The 24,849-nt window shown below is 40.6% G+C and overlaps 2 protein-coding genes and 1 pseudogene across 6 annotated transcripts in view; 1 reads left to right on the forward strand and 2 right to left on the reverse strand.

Annotated features, from left to right (window-relative positions):
- LOC135274240 (Golgi-associated plant pathogenesis-related protein 1-like) overlaps positions 1–3,293 on the reverse strand; it is a 48,959-nt pseudogene extending 45,666 nt beyond the window's left edge.
- Positions 1–3,294, reverse strand: part of GSAP (gamma-secretase activating protein) — a 223,683-nt gene extending 220,389 nt beyond the window's left edge. Inside the window, exon 1 of the mRNA XM_064374829.1 lies at positions 3,260–3,294. The gene's annotated coding sequence lies outside the window, so the exon portion shown is untranslated. The remainder of the gene's footprint in view (positions 1–3,259) is intronic.
- Positions 3,295–3,677: 383 nt separating this feature from the next.
- Positions 3,678–24,849, forward strand: part of PTPN12 (protein tyrosine phosphatase non-receptor type 12) — a 108,288-nt gene continuing 87,116 nt past the window's right edge. For 3 of the 5 annotated variants that reach the window (XR_010342046.1, XM_064374862.1, XM_064374868.1), the window contains exons 1-2: positions 3,909–4,031; positions 12,513–12,566. Coding sequence is in view for 3 of the 5 variants with exons in the window: in XM_064374862.1 (XP_064230932.1) it covers positions 3,933–4,031; positions 12,513–12,566 (153 nt within the window). In the remaining 2 variants the exon portion in view is untranslated. Of the gene's footprint in view, positions 4,032–12,512; positions 12,567–24,849 lie in introns of all 5 variants that reach the window. The other 2 variants (XM_012466558.3, XM_064374883.1) reach the window with 2 other exon arrangements.

A 24,849-nucleotide genomic window follows, 5' to 3' on the forward strand; every position in this document is an offset into this window, starting at 1 on the left:
CCTCAGAATTGTTAAACTACTCATTATCTGTATCACTCTTTGACATTTGTTAACTTAAAGTAACTAAGAATTTATTGTTTATCCTGTCTCCTGAACTAAATGTTCATGCCTTAGGAGAATGATCTATCTCTAAAACATTTTTGTATCTAACACACATAGCATAAACCCTCATATGCTGATATGTTCAAAAACCATCTCTAGATTAAAACAAGACCTAAATGTAAGAAAAAGAAGAAAAAGCTAGCCAGATGCCAAGGAAAGCACTGCTAAACCTTTCCAAAGAGTTGAAAACCTGGCCTGGAGCAGTGGCTCACCCCTGCAATCCCAGAACTTTGGGAGGCCCAGGTGGGTGAATCATTTGAGGTCAGGGATTCGAGATTAGCCTGTCCAACATGGTGAAACCCCGTATCTACTAAAAATTCAAAAAAATTAGCTGGGCATAGTGGTGGGGGCCTGTAATCCCAGTAATGGGAGGCTGAGGCAGGAGAATCGCTTGAACCCAAGAGGCGGAGACTGCAGTGAACCGAGATCAAGCCACTGCACTGCAGCCCGGGCAATTGAGCGAGACTCCGTCTCAAAAAAAAAAAAAAAAAAAAGAAATTCCTGGAGATACTTTACATAAATTTTCCCAAACCTAGCAGCAGATGCCAAAGGTAGCTGGTGATAACTCAAGAAACTCTCAAATGTTGCAAGAAAGAGAGAGAAGCTTGCCAATAAGAGGAAACATTTTAAAAAAGACTAAAAACACCAGCCAAAATAGGACTCAATACCTTAAACAAGTAACACTTCTCATCCAACATTATAGCACACCATACTAGACTGCTACACAACTTGTCCAGCATATAATCTTTACCGATCACTGTCTGGTTGGTACATTCTTTTGACCTATCAAAAGTGGAGGCACTCCTGATCATCTATTCATTTATCTTCCTACAGTTGAATTTCTCTTACATTTCTGAGGGTCATTACAGTGAGCATGATCAAGCCCTGATTCTGGCCTTTTCTCACATCCCATGAAACTTGAGTCTCAGTATCTAGTTAAAGTAAAACACGCAGACCCTTTTTTCAAATAAAGTTTACCTTAGAAATTAAACTATTCCTCTAAGTGAATTTTTGAAATACAGAGCAAAACTGTATCTTTTTGCATGCACACACACATATAAAGGCATAGGAAAAGATTTGGAAAGGCATAACTTGAAGTGCTTCTTTTCTTTCTTTCTTTCATTTAAAGTGCTTATTTCTTTTTTTCTCTCTCTTTTTTTTTTTTTTTTGAGATGGAGTTTCGCTCTTGTTGCCCAGGCTGGAGGGCAACAGTGCGATCTCGGCTCAATGCAACCTCCGTCTCCCGAGTTTAAGCGATTCTCCTGCTTTAGCCTCCCGAGTAGCTGGGATTACAGGCATGCACCACCATGCCAGGCTAATTTTTTGTATTTTTAGTTGAAACGGGGTTTCACCATGATGGCCAGGCTGGTCTCGAACTCCTGACCTCTCAGGTGATCTGCCCGCCTCAGCTTCCCAAAGTGCTGGGATTAACAGGCGTGAGCCATAGTGCCCGGCCTTTTTAGACGGAGTCTCGCTTCGTTGCCCAGGCTGGAGTGCAGCGGCGCTATCTCGGCTCACTGAAATCTCTTATTTCCATTTCCCCGGTTCAAGCAATTCTGCCTCAGCCTCCGGAGTAGCTGGGACTACAGGAATGTCCCATCACACCCACCTATTTCTTGTATTTTTAGTAGAGACAGGGTCTGAAGGGCATAGTTCTGGGATGGATACATTAGTTGGATTACTTTAAGAGAAATATATTTTTTTTTTAAGAAGTAAATAAATAGTATCCTGTTACTCACACCTATTTTCTTTTCTTTTTTTTTTTTTTGAGACAGGCCTCACTCCTGTCTCCCAGATTGGATCACCATCACGGCTCACTGCAGCCTCTGCCCCCAGGTTCAGATGATCCTCACATCTCAGCCTTCCAAAGTCCTGGAATTACAGGTGTGAGCCACCACGCCCGGCCTACACCTATTTTCTTCAAGGAGTTTTTCATTAAATTCCATGGTGTTCCTATCTTTCATCTGAGAAAGTATTCTACTACTGATATTTCCTATTATAACCAAATTCCCTGACCATTGTGCTCTGTAAAAAAAAGTTTGTGGGTATAAATAACCCGTCAGTTCACAGATCAAAACTTTCAGTTGTCACACTGTGAGAGGTCACTGTTGTTAAAGTAAAATAACTTGTGTTCTAGTTACGGCTCAGCTAAGAATATGCTGGGGGATGTCAGGAAGCCATTTTATTTGTAAAATGATGAGTTAGACCAGAATATATTCTCTGACAGAAGTTTACAAGGATGAATAAAGATTTATAGGCCAGGCGCAGCGGCTCACGCCTATAATCCCAACAATTTCAGAAGTCGAAGGGTGAGGATCCCTTGAGCACAGGAGTTCGACAACATTCTGGGCAACCTAGTGAGATCCCCTTCTCTACCAAAAATAAAAATATAAATTTTAAAAATATATTAGCTGGACTTGGTTATGTACTGAGGCAGGAGGATCCCTTGAGCCCAGGTGTTCAAGGATGCAGGGAGCCGTGATCATAGCACTGCACTTCAGCCTGGGCGACAGAGCAAGACCTTGGCTGGCTCTAAAAAAAAAAAAAAAAAAAGAAAGAAAAAGAAAAAGATTTATAAAGATTTAATGGATTTACAAAGTCTATTCTACGGGGGAAAGTTTCCCATTCAGTTCTGAACTGCTGTGAACCTAAAGGCAGTTCTGAACTGCTGTGAACCTAAAAGGGACCAGTTCGGCAAACACGGAGTTCTCACTACCGCATCGTCTGTGAAGAAGGCACTCCGAACCTCAGGCGCTCAGACGCCAGGTTTTAGAGAATGCGCAGAGTAAAAGTGTTTCACCCAGGAAGCGTTTCGCTTCCCTTCGCTGGAGCCACGCTCAAGGTGCCAAAGCCTAATTGCTGTCCACTCTCAGCAATCTGTTAGCAAAATGAGCACCTACCTGCTGCGAACGTGGCGGAGACACTACTACAGTTCCCAGCCTGCCTCCTGCCCGCCCCGCTTCCGTCCCTGCTCCCGGACGCCACAGGCCGCGACTTGTAGTCCCAGCCTACGGCTGGCGGCGGCGAGGGACTCCTGAAAACTGCCTTTCCTCCTTAGTAGGCGGTGAGACCGCAAATTCCAGCAGAATCCTACTCTGACAGACTAAGGCTTGCCCCGCTCAGAGTCGCATTCCCTTCTCTGGGGGAACCATCTCACCTCCCAACGATACTCCGACTTCTGAGCACCCCGAACGGGGCCACGCCCCGGAAATGGAGTCAGGTCTCCAGGCTGCCCGCAGAAGCGCCTTCCAGCCACTCCAAGCGGGGCTGGGGCCCGCGGGGTGGGGTTGGGGGCGTGGCCGGGAGGCAGGCAGGGGTGGATCGGCGGGCGCAGCGCTTGGGGCGGAGCCGCAGCGCGAGCCCGCGCATCTGGGTGGCGGCGGGGACGCGCCCGTGGGGAGAGGCGGCTGCGGCTGCGGCTGCGGCTGCTGGCGGGGGGTGGGGGGGAGGAAGAACCGGGAAGGGGGGGCAGGGCGAGCGGAGAGCTGTGTTCCTGAGGTGGCGGCGGCGGCGTCTCCGACGGAGGAGGAGGAGGGCGGGGAAGGAGGATGGAGCAAACTGGGGGTTGGGGTTGGCGCTAGCCGCAGCGGCTTGTCTCGTACTGTGGGAGAGCGGCGGCTGCTTCTGGAAGTTGTGGTGTCGGGAGCCCAGCCGGTGCCGCCGCAGCCGCCGCCTAGGGCGGTGGGAAGGAGGAGGGAGCCGCGGGGCTTGGCGGGGGTCGGGAGGGAGGGACGTGCTGGGGGAGCGAGCTGGGGAAGGCGGAGCGGGCTCTGCGCCGGGCGGGCGGGCGGCGGGGGGGCCAGCGACCGCAACCGGGGGGACGCGGGAGGATGGAGCAAGTGGAGATCCTGAGGAAATTCATCCAGAGGGTCCAGGCCATGAAGAGTCCCGACCACAATGGGGAGGACAACTTCGCTCGGGACTTCATGGTGAGTCTCTCCCCTCGCTGTCGTCTTGTCTCGCCGGCGCCGGAGCCCATCGCCGCCTCTCCCAGCCGGGCCGCCAGTGCTTTGTGTACCTCTGTGAGGAGAGGGGCGGAGGGGGCGCGCACCAACCCGGCGGTACGGGTGGACTCGGAAGCCGGCGGGAGGCGAGACCTCCTGTTTCCCTCGGCCTCCTTTCTTCTCCCGTGTTCGCGACCCACGCGCGGGCGCCCGGGACGCGAAGGGAGCGGCCGCGCGGCCGAGCCCGCAGCCTGCGCCGCGGCTCGCGACCACCTATTGTTTACCCGGTCGGGAGCCGGAGGCTAGTGAGGTGCAGGCCGGCGGGGCGGAGGGGGCTAGCGTTTCTACACCTCTTCGCTCAGTCCGCTCCTCCCTGGAGGGTCGAGGCAGGGTATCTGGCTGTGACCCGGAGGAGTGCAGATCGCGGCTGACAGAGGAACGGGGGACGGGGGGGATTGAGGTTAGCACTATCTCCTGGGGTCCCTTTGCTGCAGCTGGTCTCAAAGCGGGCGAGGTAGGATTTCTGCCGTTTCTGGGGGTGCAGTCAGGATCTCCAACGCTTGGGAAAGGATTGTCCATAAGGAATCTCATGGGTTTACCTAATTTGCATTTACCCGCGTCTCCTCTCCTGAGACCCAGGTTTGAAGTAGCCTTGGGGTCCGTGTGACTATAGGTTCGGGGGTAAGTGTGGGTGGGGGGATTATCCTGAAGGAAGCTGACTTCGGACTCCCCAGGGGATGTTGCCGAAGGCGGAGGGGATGTGACTATCACTTCCTATCCGGGGTGGGGGTGGGGAACTTGGGAACAATAGTCCTGGTGGGGCGGAGGCAACGCTACGGGCCGAAGCCCTGAACTGGGAGATAACCTTCCCGGGGCCCCCCCTCCACTCCCCGCCCCTCACTTTCCGCCCTCTGCTTGTGCAAGCAGGCTTGAGAGGAGGTGAAGGTTAAAAATCTTATTCGGTCTAGATAAAGCTATTGCTCCAACTCACTATGAAGGGGTCAGATCCGAAGGCGTGGGACCAGAAGTCGACTTCCTACATTACCGACCCCCCACCCCCGCCTCTTTTATTTTTCTGCTGGACAATGTTCCCTCTAGGGTTGTTTCCCGGCTTAGGAGGCGGTGGTTGCGGCTGCTGCTCCTACGGATATTGCGCAAGACTGGGGCGTTGGAAACCCTGTAGGTCTGGGGAATGGAAAAGGAAGTGGGACTTTGGGAAGTGGTTGTTCCTTAGCCTTGGTGGGGGTTGGGAATGGGAAAACAGCTAGGGAAAATTTTTATTCTGGGTAAGGTAAACCTCCAAGAATAATGACTTAACTCTGAAATTTGATTATGAAAAGGATACACAGTTAATATCTATAAAATGTATGGGCAGCAAACATTGGCTAGTTTTTATTTAAAAGTACAGTAGTTTTTATGGTGCAGCTGATATGACTTAGTAGTGAAATACTTTTTCACGTTTTAAAGAGATTTCGGTCTAGTAAAGCTTTAGCGTTAAATTTTTAACAGCTTATAAAATAGGTCCTTGACCTTACACTATATTATAGTAGTATCGTTGAGCTTTGTGATTCCTGCCTCCCTAGACCAATAATATAGGATGGAAGTAAAGTTCTCTCAGTATCTTTTGAAGATTGAAAATATAACTTAAATAATCTGACTTATTCCTTATTAAAAATAAAAATATTCCTTATATTTAAACATTTGCTGTTGATATTTACCGTATTTTTGAAAAATTACTTTTTGATCTGAAAGGGTTAAGAGGGCATTTTCCCTTTTTACTATTGAGAGTTTTTATTGCGTTGATATCTTTTGAATGGTGTCATTTATGGTAATTGGATGGCGTCTCCTTTTTACCACTTTCTAGCAAAAGTAGAAGAAAATAGTTTGAGCATTTAAGACTTTTAAAACTAGTTTTTGTTGTTTTTTTGAGAGGGGGTCTCATTCTGCGCTCTGCCACTCAGGCTGGTGTGCAGTGGTACAATCCCAGCTCACTGCAACCTCCGCCTCCCAGGTTCAAGCATTCTCCTGCCTCAGCCTCCCAGGTAGCTGGGATTACAGGTGGCAAGTTACCATGCCTCGCTAATTTTTGTATTTTTAGTAGAGATGGGGTTTTGCCATATTGGCCAGGCTGGTCTGGAACTCCTGATCTCAAGTGATCCACCTGCCTTGGCCATCCAAAGTGCTTGGATTTACAGGCATGAGCAACCACACCTGGCCTAAAACTAGTTTTTTACCATCTTATTTTGGTTATGGAAGAAGAGATGATGTGGTCCCTGGTCATTTCTTGTTTGCATGCTAGTTATCTTGTTATCCCTAGGCATATCCTATCAGGAAGGAGCATTGTTTGGTGATGCAGGCCATCAGGACAGGTGCCCAACCTCTGAACTCCTGTACTGGGGAAGTAGCCTTAGGGTTCATGCTTTGTGGATGAGTCAGGGATTCCTATTGGAGAGTTCATTTCTTTTTTTTTTTTTTTTTTGAGAAGGAGTCTCACACTGTGTCACCCAGGCTGGAGTGCAGTGGTGCAACCTCGGCTTGTCTGCCTCCTAGGTTCAAGGGATTCTCCTGCCTCAGCTTCCTAAGTAGCTGAGATTACGCACTTGCCACCATGCCTGGCTAATTTTTGTATTTTTAGGGGAGATGGGATTTCGCCATATTGGCTAGGCTGGTCTCGAACTCCTGAACTCGTGATCCGCCCTCTTTGGCCTCCCAAATTGCTAGGATTACAGGCCACCACTCCCGGCCGAGAGTTCATTTCTCAAAGACTAAATGAGTTTCTTTTTTTTCCTGTAATACCTAGGTATAGCTAGGTGATTCTGCATTGGAGATTTGATGACTAAAGCTATTCTTTTATAGGGCTTTTTTTTTTTTTTTAAATTTTCTGGCTTGATAAGCAATAGCTGTAATTAAGGCTGCCAGTGGTTGGTGCTGCTTTTTCCCCTGACTGGAAGGCTAGAGAGGAACTATGTTCCTCTGGCATGGAAAGAGAAAAAAAAGATCAGCTGATAGATTCTAACTATTCTTAAATTCTGATGTGGACTAGAAATGCATTTTAAAATCTTGACATTTTACGACTGAGCTTTAGAGATAATGTAGCTGATATACCTGTTCCATTTATAAAGTAATAATGTTTATTCCAAATTTGGAAATTAATAGAATACTAATAATGCCTATGCTTAGACCACAGTTCTAATGAACACTCCACTTTCCTGACTCCAGTAACGATGCTCTTTACACTCTATCTAGCCGTCCTATGGTGTCATCATTCAAAGACTACCTCTTAATTTTTTGTTGTTGTTGTTTTGTTTTTGAGATGGGGTCTCACTCTGTTACTCAGGCTGGAGTGCATTACTACGGTCCTGCCTGACTGCAGTGTCAGCCTCCCTGGGCTCAGGTGATCCTCTCACCTCAGTCTCCAGAGTAGCTGGGTCTACAAGCCCCCATCACCAAGCCCACCTAATTTTTGTGTTTTTTGTAGAGACAGGGTTTTTCTCTATGTTGCCCATGCTGGTCTTGAACTCCTGGGCTCAAGCAATCCATCTGCCTTAGCCTCAAAGTGCTGGAGTTACAGGTGTGAGCCACCATGGCCGGCCTACTACCTGGTGACTATTTTATATCTTAATTCTGTTTCTTTATGGTTGAGTATTTAGGCCATTTTACTTTCCGTTGTTACATATAATAATTCTGTGATTAACATTTATGCTGAAACTTTTACGTTTTTCACTGTTGTGTAAGATAGCTTCCCAGTATTACTAGGTAGAAGTATATAAACATTTAATATATGTTCATAAACTTGAAAAAGTTTTGTCAATTTATACAAGTCAGTAATGTATGAACGTTCGTATAATTATCTTGATCTTTATTTGATGGTTGAAAACTGGTATCTTGTTTTAATTTGAATTTCTTGATTACTATTGAAATAGGATAGAAATTTTCCACTTGCCATTAACTACTCTATGAGTGTCTACTCCTGGCCTTGGTTGTGCCCCATACTGTGAAAGAGGAGACAATAAGGTACCCAGATTGTGTAAAACTGTGTTGGCCAGATGGTTGTTTGCATGTTGAAAACATGCTAATTTGTGGCTGATCCAGAACTTGATTTTAATTATCTCTACTTTTAGTATTTGCAAAATGAGAGATAAATGTATAAAGTAGGGTGTTGTACATTCATGTTTGACAGACACCTAGGTTTTATTCCACCAGACTCCCTCTGATGGCTGGGGGTTGGGGAGGTGGTCCTGGACCATATTTTGAGAACCAGTGGGCTAATACGTAGTAAATGATAAAGGTGATACTGGGAAAGTTAGGTAGAGGTCTTTTTGTGAATGATCTTACATCTATGCTATATGTAGATTTTATTCTACAGACCGATCGGCATTGTAACTCCTAGAGTCATGGAGAAACTAAGGCGGTGTTAAGAAAATAGACACGGTGGCCCACTCCAGAGTCATTCCCCCACTCTCACCTTCTCCAGCCTGCTCCTTGAGTTGTACTCTGAACCTTCACTTAATCACAAATGTTCTGGTAGAAAATGTAAGAATCATTGGTCTGGGTATTCTGGAGCACTGCTCAGTCTTTTAAGAAAGGTAAACAGTCATTTGTGTTTTACAAAGTTGATTCTGATGGCAGTATGAAGGGTGGCATTTTGGAAGCTGTTGAAATATAAGAAATGAGATAGGGAAATACAGATACAACATATCTGATAAGAATTAAGAAAAGAGTTTTAATGATTCATTAGATGTGGGTAGTAAAGAAGAAAAGAGTATGGTATTACGACTCCCAAAATGTCTAGTTTGGTCTCTGTCACCCAAGCTAAAGAATACTATTTGGTAGAGTAAGGAGTGAGGGAGGAGACAAAAGTAGAGGAGACCAAACAATGTTGTAGGAGGAAGTTTCAAGGGAGAAGAGGATAAATTTAATTTTCGACATGTTAAAACTGAGGTGCCTATGAGACATGCAGTAGAAATGTAGAGCTCAAGATTTCTGACAGGATGGAGTTAAAGATGTAGGCATCATCATATAAGCATGTAAGAAGAGAGAGTTGACAGCATGGGAGTGAGTGAGGTTATTCCAACAAACTTGTAGAGTGACCAGCTGTAGGTTGAAGAACATCAGTTTTAAAAGAACAGCCAAAAGAAGGATGTACTAGTGTTCGTTCCTGAAAAATGTGGTCAAGGAGGAGGCAGGAGAACCAAAGATGTCAGAAAAGCCAAGGAGAGTCTCAAGAAAGGAGTTAGTACCAGAGTCAAATAATTCTGGGAGGACCGGTAAGGTGAGGTTGAGAAAGTACCCTTTCCATTTGGCACGTAGGAGTGCTTTGGTGACTGGAAAAAGCAGTATGGTTTGGGGTATGGGAAGAAGCCAGATTACAGTGGCTTGAGAAGACAATAGGTGAAGGGTGGGTTTAGTGTCTTTCTGTTTCTTTTAACATTTTGAAAGTAGATGGTGGGAGCTGGAGGAAGACCGAAGGAGAGTGCCCCTCGCACTGCCTTTTTTTTTGTTTTAAAGAGAGAAATAGAGAGTATTTTTAATATTATTTCTTGTCTATGTGTATATCCTCTTGTCTTTTTTTTTTTTTTTTTTTTTTTTTTGAGACAGAGTCTTGTTGTGTCACCAGGCGCCAGGCTGGAGTGCAGTGGCGTGATCTCAACTCACTGCAACCTCCACCTCCTGGGTTCAAGCAAGTCTCCTGCCTCAGCCTCCCGGGTAGCTGGGACTAGAGGTGCACACCACCACGCCCAGCTAATAGTAGAGATGGGGTTTCACCATGTTTGCCAGGATGGTCTCAATCTCTTGACTTTGTGATCCCCCCACCTCGGTCTCCCAAAGTGCTGGGATTACAGGCTTGAGCCACCGTGCCCAGCGATGTGTATACCCTCTTTAGCTTGAAAAGATCTTATGCTACAGTCTGGATAAGTATAAACATTTTTTTCATTGTTTGTTTAACTATTCAGTGTTGTGGCTTGTAGGTTTAAAAAAATTATTAACAGCTTTACTGAGATATAAGTACCTACCATAAGATTTATTCATTTAAAGTATATTATTCATTAGTTTTTTATTATATTGATGAAGTTATGTAACAATCACCACAATCAATTTTAGGACATTTTCTTCACTTTCTGTACCCATTAACAATCCCTCCCCACCTTCCCACCAGCCCCAGGCAACCACAAATCTACCTTCTGTTTCCATAGATTTAAGTATTTGGGACATTTTATATAAATGGAATCATATAATATGTGCTATTTTGTGACTGACTCCACCTAACATGATGATTTCAAGTTTCATCTATGTAGTAGTATTGATCAGTAGTACTTTTGGCCTTTTTATGGCTGAATAATATTCTATGGTATAGATACCACATTTTGTTTATCCATTCATCATGTTGATGGGCATTTGAGTTGTTTCTACTTTTTGGCTAATATGAATAATGCTACTGTGAATATTTGTGTACAAGTTTCTGTGTGGACATGTTTTCCGTTATCTTGGGTATATATCTAAGTGTGGAATTGCTGAGTCACGTGATAATTCTATGTTTAACATTTTGAGGAACTACCAGACTGTTATCCAAAGCTGCTACACATTTTACATTCCAACTAGGAGTGTATGAGGGTTCCAGTTTCTCTATATCTTCACCAATACTTGTTACTTTATATTATAGGCATCCTACTGGGTGTGAAGTGGTATCTTCTTGTGATTAGCTTATAAGATTTTGTATGTGTTAATTTGTCTTTCAAAGCTAGAGTGATAGGAAATATTTTCCAGTCCTTGCATTTGAGCCGATCTTAGTGCTTTCCTGGTGCCACTGGTTTAGTTATGGTTTTCTTATCCATCCTTTGATGAATATTCACCTAAACATATTTATATTTTAACTAACTTATTACTTTATATTATAGGCATCCTACTGGGTGTGAAGTGGTATCTTCTTGTGATTAGCTTATAAGATTTTGTATGTGTTAATTTGTCTTTCAAAGCTAGAGTGATAGGAAGTATTTTCCAGTCCTTGCATTTGAGCCGATCTTAGTGCTTTCCTGGTGCCACTGGTTTAGTTATGGTTTTCTTATCCATCCTTTGATGAATATTCACCTAAACATATTTATATTTTAACTAACATCAGAAGTGGAAGTGAACTTTTAAGTAACTCTCCAGACATGGTTCACTGAGACAGTAAACTAAAAATTTACTTTGAGCGTTCTCAAGAAAGTTTTACTGTGTTTACTTTCAAAATATATTAGCTTTTTTCCATCGATATTTGACATTTAGCTTGGAAAAAGAATTTTTAAAGGATGAAATTGAAAGTAAGACATTAACATTTAGATGTAGGTTTTTTGTTCGTATGTTAAATACTTCTGTGTTTTTATAGTGCTCAGTTCATTAGATTCATAAATATTTACATTTCTGTCTTCCCCAGACTGAAAACCTCCAAGGCTAGAGACTGGGACTTAATTATTTCTCTATCCCCATTGCTTAATATAGTGCTTGGCATTTAATAGGCACTAATGTCCATTGCATGTACAGAAATTGTAGACGAGCTTAATGCTGTAAGACAGATTTATTATTCAGGTGAATTCTTCAGTGGTTCAAGGGTTTGTCTTTTGGACCAGCATGAAAGCTGCTTCTCCCCCTCCTACACAGATGTGTTCATGTAACTCTAGTTGTATTTTCAGTATCTACTGAAAAAGAAAATATATTATAAGAGCTACATTGAATTAAAATATTTAAAATAAATACTATTTTATTAGCTGCAGTTTCTTAAGGTAGCTTCTCTACTTGTGCATCCCACACCCCCTGAATCATACTTCGTTGACATTATCTTAGGGTATTAATTTCAACACAATGTCTAATTTTAAACTTTTGGCTTTGGACTTAATAAAATCAGATATTGTGTCATTGGTATCTCTTCAGAAATAGTGAATTTGTGAGTATTTAGACAGTGACTACAAGTGATACCTGTTTTCTCTCCTTGCCTCTGGTTTCTTTCCTCATCCAGTCCATTCCACATATCATACTCACTTTCCTAAAATACTGCTTTCAAGTAGTGGCATCAGGAGATGTGGGCTGCACTGGAAGCATGATTTAATTTTTATTATAAAAAATAAAAGTTAAAAAAACGCATTGCTCCCTTTGATGACCATTACAATTATTGGACATTTTAAATGTGTGTTTTGAAAGTCAATTCAAAGCATCTGATCCAAGTGCTGCTTTTTTTTCAAACTGTAATTATATGTCTCTCTTTCTAATTTTGATTCCCTGATTTTTCCCTTCTCAGCTCCCCCCAGTTATATATATTACATATATTTTTAATAATAATAAAAAAAACTTCACCTGGAAGCTTCCCCCAATTTTGTAATTTTGCTCCTAGTTGAGAATCACCAGGCCTGTAGGATAAAGTCTTTACTTTTTAGTTTGGCATTGCAGAGCCTTCTTTTTCGTTGTTGTTTATTTTTATTTTATTTTTTCTTCCAGAGCCTTCTTAACATGTCACATTACCTTCCCAGTGTTAAACTCCTATACTCTGTGGTATGTATCCTCTCTTCCCTTTGAAGTAAGCTATTCTTGGTCCTTGAGCATACCTACTAAATGAATGAAATCTTGCTTATCTTTGGTTGTACTATTGAACATACTTTTTCCCTTAGAAGGCTTCCTTTTTATTTTATAAACCAGTACTTGGAAGATGAGAAAGCTAAAAATTTAAAATGACTTTACCATGTTCACCAAAAACTCAGAAGCAAAAATGTGATTCTTACTTTTTAGAATAAATATTTTAGTGCAGTTTATCTTAAAGCACTTGTTCTTCTTTGTAAAATTTGATCTTTAATACCATAAGAAAAAAAGCCTTTCATTAGATTTGAATTGAAAACTTGAAAAGGTAAATCAGGTGATACGCAATTTCTAAACCACTAGTCTTTTCCAAATATGAGTTGAACAGCATTTTTTATTTCCTGTCGTATTTAAGTTTTTTTTGGATTCGTGCGGTCAGACCTTGACAATTATCTCCTTCCTTCTGAAATCACGCAAAAATCTTATTTTCATTTGTATGGTATTGTAGGGTCTGTGGCTGGCTTATGGCAGATAAAAGAAACAAGAAACAAACAGTAGTTGCTCCCTAAAAGTTTATTTTGAAGAAAGTGGAATGTGGACTGTATTAGTCCATTTTCACACTGCTATGAAGAACTGGCTGAGACTGGATAATTTATAAAGGAAAGAGGTTTAATTAACTTACAGTTCATCATGGCTGGTGAGGCCTCAGGAAACTTACAATCATGGTAGAAGACGAAGGGAAAGCAAGACACCTTTCATCACAAGGCAGCAGGAAGGAGAATGAACGCAGGGGGAACTATCAAACACTTAAAAAAAACCATTAGATCTCGTGGGAACTCACTGTCATGAGAACAACATGGGTGATTATAATTCAAGATGAGATGTGAGGATACAGAGTCTAATCATATCATGGACCATATTAATCTCAGAGGCTTTGGAAAGTGTGCTAATACCTACATTTCCTGTAATTGTTTTTTAGATTTAATTGGCATTTAAAAAGCTATTTTAACAACATTTGTGTGACTACCCTGATAGGCTCTGAAGGAATGCAAAGATTTGTCTCTGTTGTCACAGACTTGTGAGAAGCAGCAAGGACTTTTTCTGGGGGCAGGGGGTAGGCTTCGGGGGAATCCTTGAACCCTTTTAAATTATATATAATATTTTGTATGTGTAAGCCCATTTTGGGGGAAGAAAGTTCATAGCTCTTAGTTTCTCAAGGGGTTTGGGTACCAAAAGCCTTAGAACGTATAGACTTGTGGGAAGATATAGGAGCTATACAGGCATTAATTTCTATCCTGGTCCTGCTGTGATTCTGAGCAGATTACCTAGAGAAGTTGGAGCTCTAATACATACCTGGAAGACCAAGATAATACATGTAAAGTTTCTAGCATAGTACATAGAAGTTAGTCGAAGGAATTAGAGATGTAATATTGCTCCATTGGAAGTATATTCAGAATTTAAACCAGAGAGACAGGAGAGCCTAAATCTGCCTGAATAGATCATGGATAATTTCCACAAAGATGCCACATTTGAGCTGGTTTTTGAGGGAAGAGTTTGTTAGGTGAACTAGGTGAGTAAGAGGCAGCAGCACTTTCAAAGACCTGGAGATAAATGGAGATAATAACTGTGAGTTTTAGATGGGAAGAACAGGGTGAATGTTTATAAAATAAGCAAAGCTCATGTACCCAAATAATTGGATTTCCAAAGGAATATCAACTTCAGTGCTGAGTTTAATATGAAATTGGCCTCTGTGTTCCTGAGTGTTTTGATGAGGAGTGCTTGAATGTTCCATTATTATGGCACAGTTTTTTAATCTTACTGTAGGACCTTTTTAAGATTGAGTCTTTGTCACATGGTCAGTGTTCTTAAATCTGGTAATTTTACTTTATCTCAGGTATGTAAAGTAGTACTCTGTTTACATAGTTCTTAGATGACTAGATTAGTGTTTTTCATTGGTGTCTATCAAATCTGTTAAAAGTGCCCTGTAGAAAGAAATTATATTTAAAAAGCATTGAGGACTAAGACAGCTTATTTATGATGGTGAGTCTCTTGCTTAGTTTGGATTCCTCAGCAAATTGAGTTTTCCATAAGATCACTCTGAAGAGGTTTTGAGACCAAGCATTTGTGACTAGAACCAACGTGAAAAGGGAGTTCTAGGTCACATGTTACAAAAACAGGAAGAATAGCTTTTCTAGACACCTTCTTTCCCATTGTGTATGTTAGTTTTACTCCTGACATAACATCTTAGTGTTAGAAGGAACATTAAAAACTGTTTAGAAATTAAGGAACTTGTTACTGGTCTTGCTGTTAGAAAGGTGGCAGAACTGGGTTTGACCCCAGTTAGGAAAGCAGATGCTTTTTCTATGACATGGTGCTGCTTAGGCCAACATTTGGATTCATAGTTAGAGAAAAAGTCAATAAAGCCCTACCCCTGCCCTCCTAGAGTAGAGCATAAATATCCTGAACATTTTTAAAAGTTTTCTGTCAGTATAGATTTTTTGTTGCAGCTTACTTCCAAAGCAGCTTAAGTGAAGAAAGAATTTATTGCAATGGAATACTGCCCTTGAGCAGGTTGAAGCATAAGAACCAAGAAGTAGAGAACCTGGGTGATTCTTCTCTCCATGCCAGTCTCTGTGTCTTTCTATGGTTTTCTAGTTTCTCTTTCTCTGGGCTGCTTGGATACTTCTCTTTGCTTCTGTGCTGCACACCTGCTTTACTCTTACCTCTCTCTGCATTTTGACTTTCACTGTTTTGGTGTTTTGGCCTTCACGTGCTGAATAAAGAGATCCCTTATGGTAATCTAACCTGTCCCATTCACTTTTATCTCAGATTACGGGAAGAGCTCAGAATGACTAGAATTGCTGCATCTTGTTTTCAGCTTCCTGAAGAAAATAACCAACTTGCCAGTGAGATTGGTGTTGTATAAGGTTGTGAGCTTATTCATATGTGTATAGAAGGAAGGAACTTTTTTTAGAGAAAGGAAGGGATGGCTTGATAACTAGGCAGGCAGCCCAAAGAGTGTCTAGTAGACAATCCTTCAAGCAAAATTGAAAAAAAATTTACTATTTTAAGGTTTCAGCTCCATATGAACTCCACCCACCTTCTTTCAGAGAAGGAAAAAGAAGCACAAAGAGTCCTTGTGACTTGAGAGAACATTTTGTTGGCTCTGGCAGAGCATGATTTCACATTTACAGTTAGACATTAAACAGGCAAAATTTTAAGGTTTCTGCGTAGCAAACTAAAATTAAGATTATCTATAAGCTGCTTATTTATGGTACCTAAGATTTAAATTATAATTTTTCCAACATTAAAATATGAAACCTTCTTGCAAGACAATACTGTTTTAAAGTTTGGGGTTTTGTTTTTGTTTTTATCTTAAAAGATAGGGTCCTGCTTTGTCACATAGGCTGGAGTGCAGTAGTGTAATCATAGCTCACTGCAACCTTGACCTCCTGGGCTCAAGTGGTCCTCTCGTCTAACCCCTGAGTAGCTAGGACTACAGGCATGCGCCACCATACCCTACTATTTTTTTTACCTCTTTTATAGAGATAAAGTCTTACTCTGTTGCCCCGGCTGGTCTCAAACTCGTGTCCTAAAGTGATCGTTCCATCTTGGCTCCCAAAGTGCTGGGATTATAGGTGTAAGCCACTGCTCCTGGCCCTAAAGATCATTTTTATCAAAGTAGTCACTATGATTTACTCCCTGAACATATATCAGAAATATATCAATATCTGAAAAACTAACATATTTTCTTCACTATAGATTTTGCATTATTAACATTAACCTAACTATAGTTCTTTTAGTTCATGAATTATCTAAAATTTATGTGTTATAATATTCATTATGTTTGCCTGGCTATTAGTGTGCCTGTCTTTGTGCCTGTGTATCTATCTGCCTGCCTGCCTGCCTTTGTGCCTCCCTTTGAAATTTTATTTGCCTACTCACCTTTCTGTACCTACTCTGTCAGTTGGTTGTCTGTGCCTAAGATTTATTAATGTGTGTTAAAAATGGATAGTAGAGATAGACTGGAAGGTACTTTGTAGTTTAGAAATGTCCTGTAATTTACACCTAGTTGTTTGTAATTCATCTAATACAGTAAATAGATTATACAAGGGGACTTCAAAAAGCTCATGGAAAACTGGAATTAAATAAATAACTTATTTCTAAATAAGTTTATAAATAGATAAAAATTAAAAATATAAAATTTACTTCTCAGCATAAACTCCATCAAGATACTTTTCTAAGTCATGATACACTAACCATTTAGTTTATCCCTAAGAACTAAGGGTCCTGTGTAAAAAACTCCCATGTCAATGCAGTTTTTTACATTATTAACTGAAGAGTAATGAGTACCCTTTAAAGACTTTTTGAGATTAGGAAACAAAAAGAAAGCAGAAGAAGCCAAATCAGGACTGTAAGGTGGATACCTGATGATTTCCCGTCTGAACTCTCACAAAATTGCCCTTGTTTGATCAGAGGAATGAGCAAGAGGCATTGTTGTGGGTAGAGAAGGACTCTAATGATGCTTTCTGAGGTGTTTTTTTGCTAAAGCTTTGGCTGACTTTCTTGAAACACTCTCATAATAAGCAGATGTTGTTATTCCTTGGCCCTCCAGAAAATCAACATGCAAAATGCCTTGAGCATCCCCAAAAACTTACCATGACCTTTGCTCTTGACTAGTCCACTTTTGCTTTGACTAGACCACTGTAATCTCTTGGTAGTCATTGCTTTGATTGAATATGTCTTCAGGGTTATACTGGTAAAGCCATGTTTCATCTTCTGTTACAGTCCTTTTTGTGAATGCTTCAGGATCTTGATCCTACTTGTTTGTTTATTTTTTATCATTCATGCTGGAGTGCGTGAATGATCGGCTCACTGCAACTTCCACTTCCTGGGTTCAGGTGATTCTCCTGCCTCAGCCTCCTGAGTAGCTGGGATTATAGGTGCATGCCACCACTCCTGGCTAATTTTTCTATTTTTAGTAGAGATAGGCTTTCGCCATCTTGGCCAGGCTGGTCTTGGACTCCTGACCTCAGGTGATCCACCCACCTTGGCCTCCCAAAGTTCTGGGATTATAGGCGTGATTGTTTAAAACTTCTGTTGAAAGCTCTGCTCTTGCCTGTAGCTGATCTGGGTGCAATGGTTTTGGCACGGATTAAGTGGAAAGTTTGTTCAACTTTTAATTTTTCAGTCAGAATAGCGTAAGCTGAACAACTTAAGATGTCTATGGGCCGGGCGCGGTGGCTCACGCCTGTAATCCCAGCACTTTGGGAGACCGAGGCGGGTGGATCACGAGGTCAAGAGATCGAGACCATCCTGGTCAACATGGTGAAACCCCGTCTCTACTAAAAATACAAAAAATTAGCTGGGCATGGTGGCGCGTGCCTGTAATCCCAGCTACTCAGGAGGCTGAGGCAGGAGAATTGCCTGAACCCAGGAGGCGGAGGTGGCGGTGAGCCGAGATAGCGCCATTGCACTCCAGCCTGGGTAACAAAAGCGAAACTCCGTCTCAAAAAAAAAAAAAAAAAAAAAAAAGATGTCTATGGTGTTGACTATTGTTTGTGCTGTTAATTGCAGGTTCTCTTCAGTTATGGCACAAACAAGATGAATTTTTCCTCAAAAATCAATATGGATGGTCTGCTGCTACAGCTTCATCTTCAGTATCACCTTGTTCTTTCTTAAAAAGAGGCATCCATTTGTAAACTGCTGATATTTGGGGCATTCTTCCCATAAACTTTGTTTCACCATTCTTCCATCCAAGCTTCACCATAAATTTGATGTTTTGTTGTTGATTCAGTTTTTTAGCAGAATTCATGTTGCTCTGATAGGGGCTCTTTTCAGACTGATATCTTAATACTTCTTAGTTCAAATGAGATCCTGGTCATCAGACATGTTATAACAAGGTAGTATGAGTTTATGTTGGTGCAAAAAAATTGAAATCCATGCATATTTTTTTCATGATACATATTGTCCATGAACTTTTTGAAGACCCCTTATATGAATGTCCAGGAGTAACATGGGGTAGGTGGATATCAGTAATAGTATTTTGCGACTGGAATCATTAAACATGTTCAAATATTTATCTCCACACCCATTCACTGACATTATTCGATGGTGCATAAAAGTAAAAAGTTTAGTTTTTAAAATTACTTTATAATTTAGATAGAAGATTATTAAAATTTATTTTAAAGAGAACTTAATTTAAAGAGAGTGCAGTGGCACAATCACAACTTACTGTAGCCTCAAACTCCTGGGTTCAGTGGATCCTCCTGCCTTAGCCTCCTTAGTAGATAGGACTATAAGTATGTGCCACCATGTCTGGCTTTTTTATTTTTATTTTTTGGTAGAGACAGGGTCTTGCCATGTTTTCCCACCTGGTCCTGAATTCCTGGACTCAACTGATTCTCCTGCCTCAGCTTCTCAAAGTGCTTGGGATTGCCGGTATGAGCCACTGCTCCCTGGTAAATTACTTTTAAAGTTTTTTTTTTTTTTTTTGAAAATGGAACTTAATCTAAACTAGAAGTACAAGATAAATATTTAACCAATACATTTAAATTCTTGCCATTTCTTTATTATATGCTGTTTTTGTATTGTTTACAAGGTCTCAGCATCATATGTATGATATTTTCAAATATGTTCTAAAATGACCTCATCATTTATTTCTGTAGTTGTTAGAGAAGGCATAGAGGTTTTATTTTATTTTTTTTAAATAGGGTGTAGGTTGAATTAGATCTATAAATTATTATTTTACCTTTAAAAAAGGTTGTAGATAGAAGAGGGAAAGCTAATCTAGTGATAATACTGGGCAGGAATCTCAATTATTTATAGAGGGTGTAAAGGAAGGAATGTATAGATAGGCAGGAAAGAAAAGACTTGATAGAAGTAACATGTCTTTGTCATGTTTGATTTTAGGAATTCGAGTGCCTAGCATTATAGTGGACAGTCTAATGGTATGGGTCACATACATATGTATTAGACCTGGCCATTACTTAACTGTAACATTGAGTAAGTATAAGTGATTTGAACCACTCTCAATCTTAGCTCCTTATCTTTAAAACAAGCAGTTTGTAATGTTAGAATTCATAATAGTAGGAATAAAGGACGCAGTGTCAGATGTTGTTGTAAATGATAGGAAGGAAGCATGATTAGGGCGTTAAGTGAGAAGTTAAATAAATGGGAGGGGGAAAAAAGCAACCCCTTGATCTTTTTCTGTTTTGGACCTTTTTGGTGACAGAGACAAAAAGAATGTGTCTAGTGTATTTAATTATTTGAAAATACAGAGTTGAGCACCCCTAATCTGAAGTTTGAAATGCCCCTAAATCCAAAATTTTTTCAGTGCCGACATAACACCGCAAGTAGAAAATTTCACACCTGATTTCACGTGATAGGTCACAATCGAAACTTTGCTTCATGCACAAAATTAAAAAAAAATCTTATTACGTTCAGGCTATATGTATAAGGTATATATGAAACATATGAATTTTGTGTTTAGACATGGGTCCCATCCCCAAGATACCTCATGTATGTGTAAATATTTGAAAATCCTAAATGTGAACCACTTCTGATGGGTTCCAAGTATTTTGGATAAGGGATACTCAACTTGTATAATTGGCGGTAGGTACGTATGCCCAAGCAAGTTTTCAGTTTTTGACCTCAACCCTATTTAAGAAATACATTGTGTATGGTGATTTAGAAATACACATAGTGAAACAAAAGCTTCATCTAACAGTTCTTACCTTAACTCCTTGCAGTGTGCTCCTATTTTCTATTCTCATTAATTAAAAGAAAATGTTTATTGCTGTATCCTAAATTAATTTCACTGCCCACTAATGGATCACATGGTTTGAAAACATTGCTTTAACTTACCATGTTGCTCTGATAGCAACGTAAGAAGATTTGTGTGGCACTATTAGGAGAGCAGTAGTAACGGGATTGTTATTTTAATATTTAGGAAGCTTTGACTAATACATTATTAAAGTGACAATCAATTTAATCAATACCTTAGCAGCTTCAGTTTGCTATGGTATATGCAGAGATAACTTAAAAGATCTAGACTGACCTTAAGTGGTTTCTCATTGGGTTTTGAGGATTAAATGAGGTAATGTTCATGATGCTGATGTTAAATGGAAATATGATATAAACCCAAATATATAATGTTAGTAAATAGCAACACTGTAGTAGTTATTTATAACTATAACTAACAGTTCCAGTTAGTGCCTTAAAATGACAGTGATTTGTTATTTCTCACAATTCTGTGGGTTGACTGGATGGGTGCTTATGTTTGTCTTGCCCTGGACTCTGGCATCATGCAGCTACTTTTAGTTCGAGGCTGAATATTCTGTAATGACTTCGCTCATGTATCTGGGGCTTCCGCTAGAATGGCTAGGACCTCTAGCCTCTAGTCCTTTCTGTATTTGTTCTTCCACATCAGGTTTTTCATAGCTTGGTAGTCTCAGAGGTCTAAGAAATTGCCGAGTCTCTTAGAGGCCTACACTCTATAACCCACATGGTGTCACTTCTTTAGCATTCTACTGGACAAAGCATGTCACAAGGCTAGCCCAGATTTAAGAGCTTCCTAGCACTTTCATAATTTGTAATTACATATACTTTGTTTATTTTACTTGTAGTGCTTGTCTCTCACACAGTTACTTCCTTGAACAAATAAATTAATATTTTAAAATACTGGCTGGACACAGTGGCTTATACCTGTAATACTAGCAGTTTGGGAGGCCAAGGTGGGCCTGAGGTCAGGGGTTCGAGACCAGCCTGGCCAACATGGTAAAACCCTGTGTCTACTAAAAATAAAAAATTAGGTGTGATGGTACATGCCTATAACTCAGCTACTCGGGAGGCTGAGGGAGGAGAATCCAGGAGGCAGAGGTTGTAATGAGCCAAGATTGCATCATTGCACTTCAGCCTGGGCGACAAGAATAAGACTCTGTCTCTAAAAATAAAATAAAATAAAATAAAATCAAAGACTAGAAATAAACTTATATATCTTGTGGTATAATGATTACCTTTTTTCCCCCTTGAGGCAGGGTCTTAGTCTTAAGCCGAGTCTGGAGTATGGTGGTACAATCAGTCATGGATCACTGCATCATTGAACTCCTGGGCTCAAGTAATCCTCCTCCCTCAGCCTCCCAGAAGCTGGGACTACAGATGCACACCTCCACACCCACCTACTTTTTAATTTTTTGTAGAGACAGAGTCTCGCTTTGTTGCCCAGGCTGGTCTTGAACTATTAGTTTCAAGCAATGCTCCCACCTCAGCCTCCTACAGCACAGAGATTACAGGAGTGAGCCACTGTGTCTGGCCATATTGACCTTTTAATGTTGGATTTCTGGATAATTTTTCTGTACAGTTTTTTTTTCTGTTTGTATAGTGAACATGCTTTGTTTTAGAAATTGGGAGGAAATTTTCAGTGAATCTTTCCTTTTCAAAAAAGATGTAAAAATGCCTACTTCAGAGTAGAGACATAGCAATGTAGTTTGCCCTCCTCCATCTTGTTAACTTGGCTGTTCTTTGAAATAGAGTAACTTGAAAATAATTATCGATAATACGTTTCTTATACCAAATATTTTCAGTACCCTACACCATTTCTCATATGACAGATCAAACACTTTCTAATTTTTTACTGTCCCTTAAACTATGTCATCTAAAAATTTAGAGTACTAGTTGAGATCTTACATCTAAAGAAGTATACTGGTTGTGATCTGAAAAAAAGAATATGTCTTCTGTTTTTGTTTGTTTTTTTTTTTTTTTTTGAGATGGAGTTTCGCTCTTGTTGCCCAGGCTGGAGTGTGATGGTGCAATCTCGGCTCACCGCAACCTCTGTCTCCCGGGTTCAGGCAATTCTCCTGCCTCAGCCTCCCTGGTAGCAGGGACTACAGGTGTGTGCCACCATGCCCAGCTAATTTTTGTATTTTTAGTAGAGACGAGGTTTCACCATGTTGACCAGGATGGTCTCAATCTCTTGACCTTGTGATACACCAACCTCAGCCTCCCAAAGTGCTGGGATTACAGGCGTGAGCCACCGTGTCTGGCCTGATATTTTTTAAAATAATATTTTTGCTTTTGGCTTACAATAAGTTTATTATTCTATAATAGTTTAAAGTTTTAGAGTTCTGACATTTTAAATTAATTTTATTAGCAAGTAACCCTGTGAAGAATAAGTGCTGTTGATTTTATTTTATAATTTGGGAACATGCTGAAAGAGGATCCCATCAGGTAGTGAAGTTGGGGCTTGATCCTCAAACCCATGCTTTTTCATCTACTCTACTTAGAAACTTGTCAAGTTACTTTTTATGAAGGAAAGTTATTGTTAGTTTCAGAGGGCAGAATGGGATCAAGGTTAAAAGAAGAAAGCAGAGCAAGGCTCGGTGGCTAATGCCTATAATCCCAGCACTTTGGGAGGCTGAGGTAGGAGGATGACTTGAGCACAGGAGTTCAAGACTAGCTTGAGTAACATAGGGACACCCCACCTCGACAAAAAAATTTCTTTAAAAATTAAGTGGGCATGGTGATATACTCCTGTTGTCCCAGCTACTTGGGAGGCTGAGATGGGAGGATTGCTGGATCCCAGGAGGTCAAGGCTGTAGTGAGCTGTGATCGTGCCAGTGCACTCTAGTCTGGACACAGAGTGACACCATGTCTTTAAAAAAAATTAAAAAGAAGAAAGCAGATTCACTATGAGGAATAATTTGCTGAGAAGACTAGAGAAAAGGAGAGAAGAAAGCTCATATTTTTTAAGCATGTAGTATGTGTTTTACATAGTTGTTAACATTTTCTTTTACCCCTCCAAATTTTATTAGAAAGCACAAGAAATTGTCTGACTTTTTCCAGCTCCCCCCCGAAATTCCTCTAGCATATTTAAAGTAATTCATAAACATTATTTTCAGAAGGTCCTATCTGTAACATGAAGCAGGACGTAACTGTTCCTTTTGGATTTATTAAGTAATATTCAAAGTCACCATTAAAAAACAATTGTTGCCTGGTTCAGCGGCTCATGCCTGTAATCCCAGCACTTTGGGAGACCGAGGCAAGCAGATCACTTGAGGCCAGAGGATCACTTGAACCCAGGAGGTGGAGCTTGCAGTGAGCTGAGATCACAAGACTCAGCCTAAAAAAAAAAAAACTTTGGAGAGGTACAAGAGAAAGGGAATAAAGATGCTAACTATGTAAAACACCTACATACTGTGTGCTTAATAAATGTGAGCTTTCTTCTTTCCTTTTCTTTATTCTTTTCAGCAAGTTCTTCCTCATGGTGAATCATAAACTGCTTTCATCTTTTAACTCTTGATCGCATTCTGCCCTCTGAAACTAATAGTAGGTGTTTTCTGGGCAGTCAGTACTTTTTTAAAATTCTAAGCAATTATTGTGGTTGCAGTATTCTTGTTATCATTCTGTCACAAGTATTTATTAAGTGCTTCTTATATGCTAGATATTCTTTTAGAATACTGAGAATATTTTAGTGAATTAAATAGAGTATTGCACTCATGGTATAGTTGATTTAGTAAGAGTTTGGGAGGAGAGAGAAATGGATTTATGCAAACAGTTACGGTAAGTGACGTTGGAAATACTAAGGTAATACTTCTTGGCCACTTATGTACTAGACGATATACTGAACACTTTGCTTTAATTATGTCAAACAGTCCTCACAAAGACTGCATAAAATATTCTTATTTTACTAGTTAAAGATAGGGAGAAAAGTACATGCTAGACCAAAAATCTTGACAAACATATCCCTTTTGATTGGGGCCCATGCTCTTTTAAAACATGGAAAGTACAAGCAATGTATAAAAAATACTGTTTTATTTTGGGAAAGGTTGTGTGCTTTGACTATAAGTGTATGTAACATGATCTGCATAGCATGTTTTCCTACATTATTACCCTTAAGTATTGGCTTTAGCTTAAAGTAACTGTTCATTCCAGATCCATGATTTGTATCTCCCACCCATTAGAGAGTGCTAAGTTCAGAATGTCAGGTACATTCTTCTGCCTCTTGGCTTTGAGATTATTAGTTTCTTTTCTCTCCCAGCTTTCTCTTTTATTAATTACTAATAGAAGTCCTGACAGAGAAAGTATGTCATTGAGAGTTGTTATAAACACCTGTGTTTTTTAGTTAGTTTTTGTTTTTTGTGCTTTTTTTAAAGACAGGGTCTCACTCTGTTGCTGAGGCTGGTGTGCAGTGGCATGATCTCAGCTCACTTGCAACCTCCACCTCCCACGCTCAAGTGATTCTCCTGTCTCAGCCTCGTGAGTA

Source organism: Aotus nancymaae, unplaced genomic scaffold (genome assembly GCF_030222135.1).
Source record: "Aotus nancymaae isolate 86718 unplaced genomic scaffold, 86718_ANA_hifiasm-v0.15.2.pri h1tg000002l, whole genome shotgun sequence".
Taxonomy (NCBI): domain Eukaryota; kingdom Metazoa; phylum Chordata; class Mammalia; order Primates; family Aotidae; genus Aotus; species Aotus nancymaae.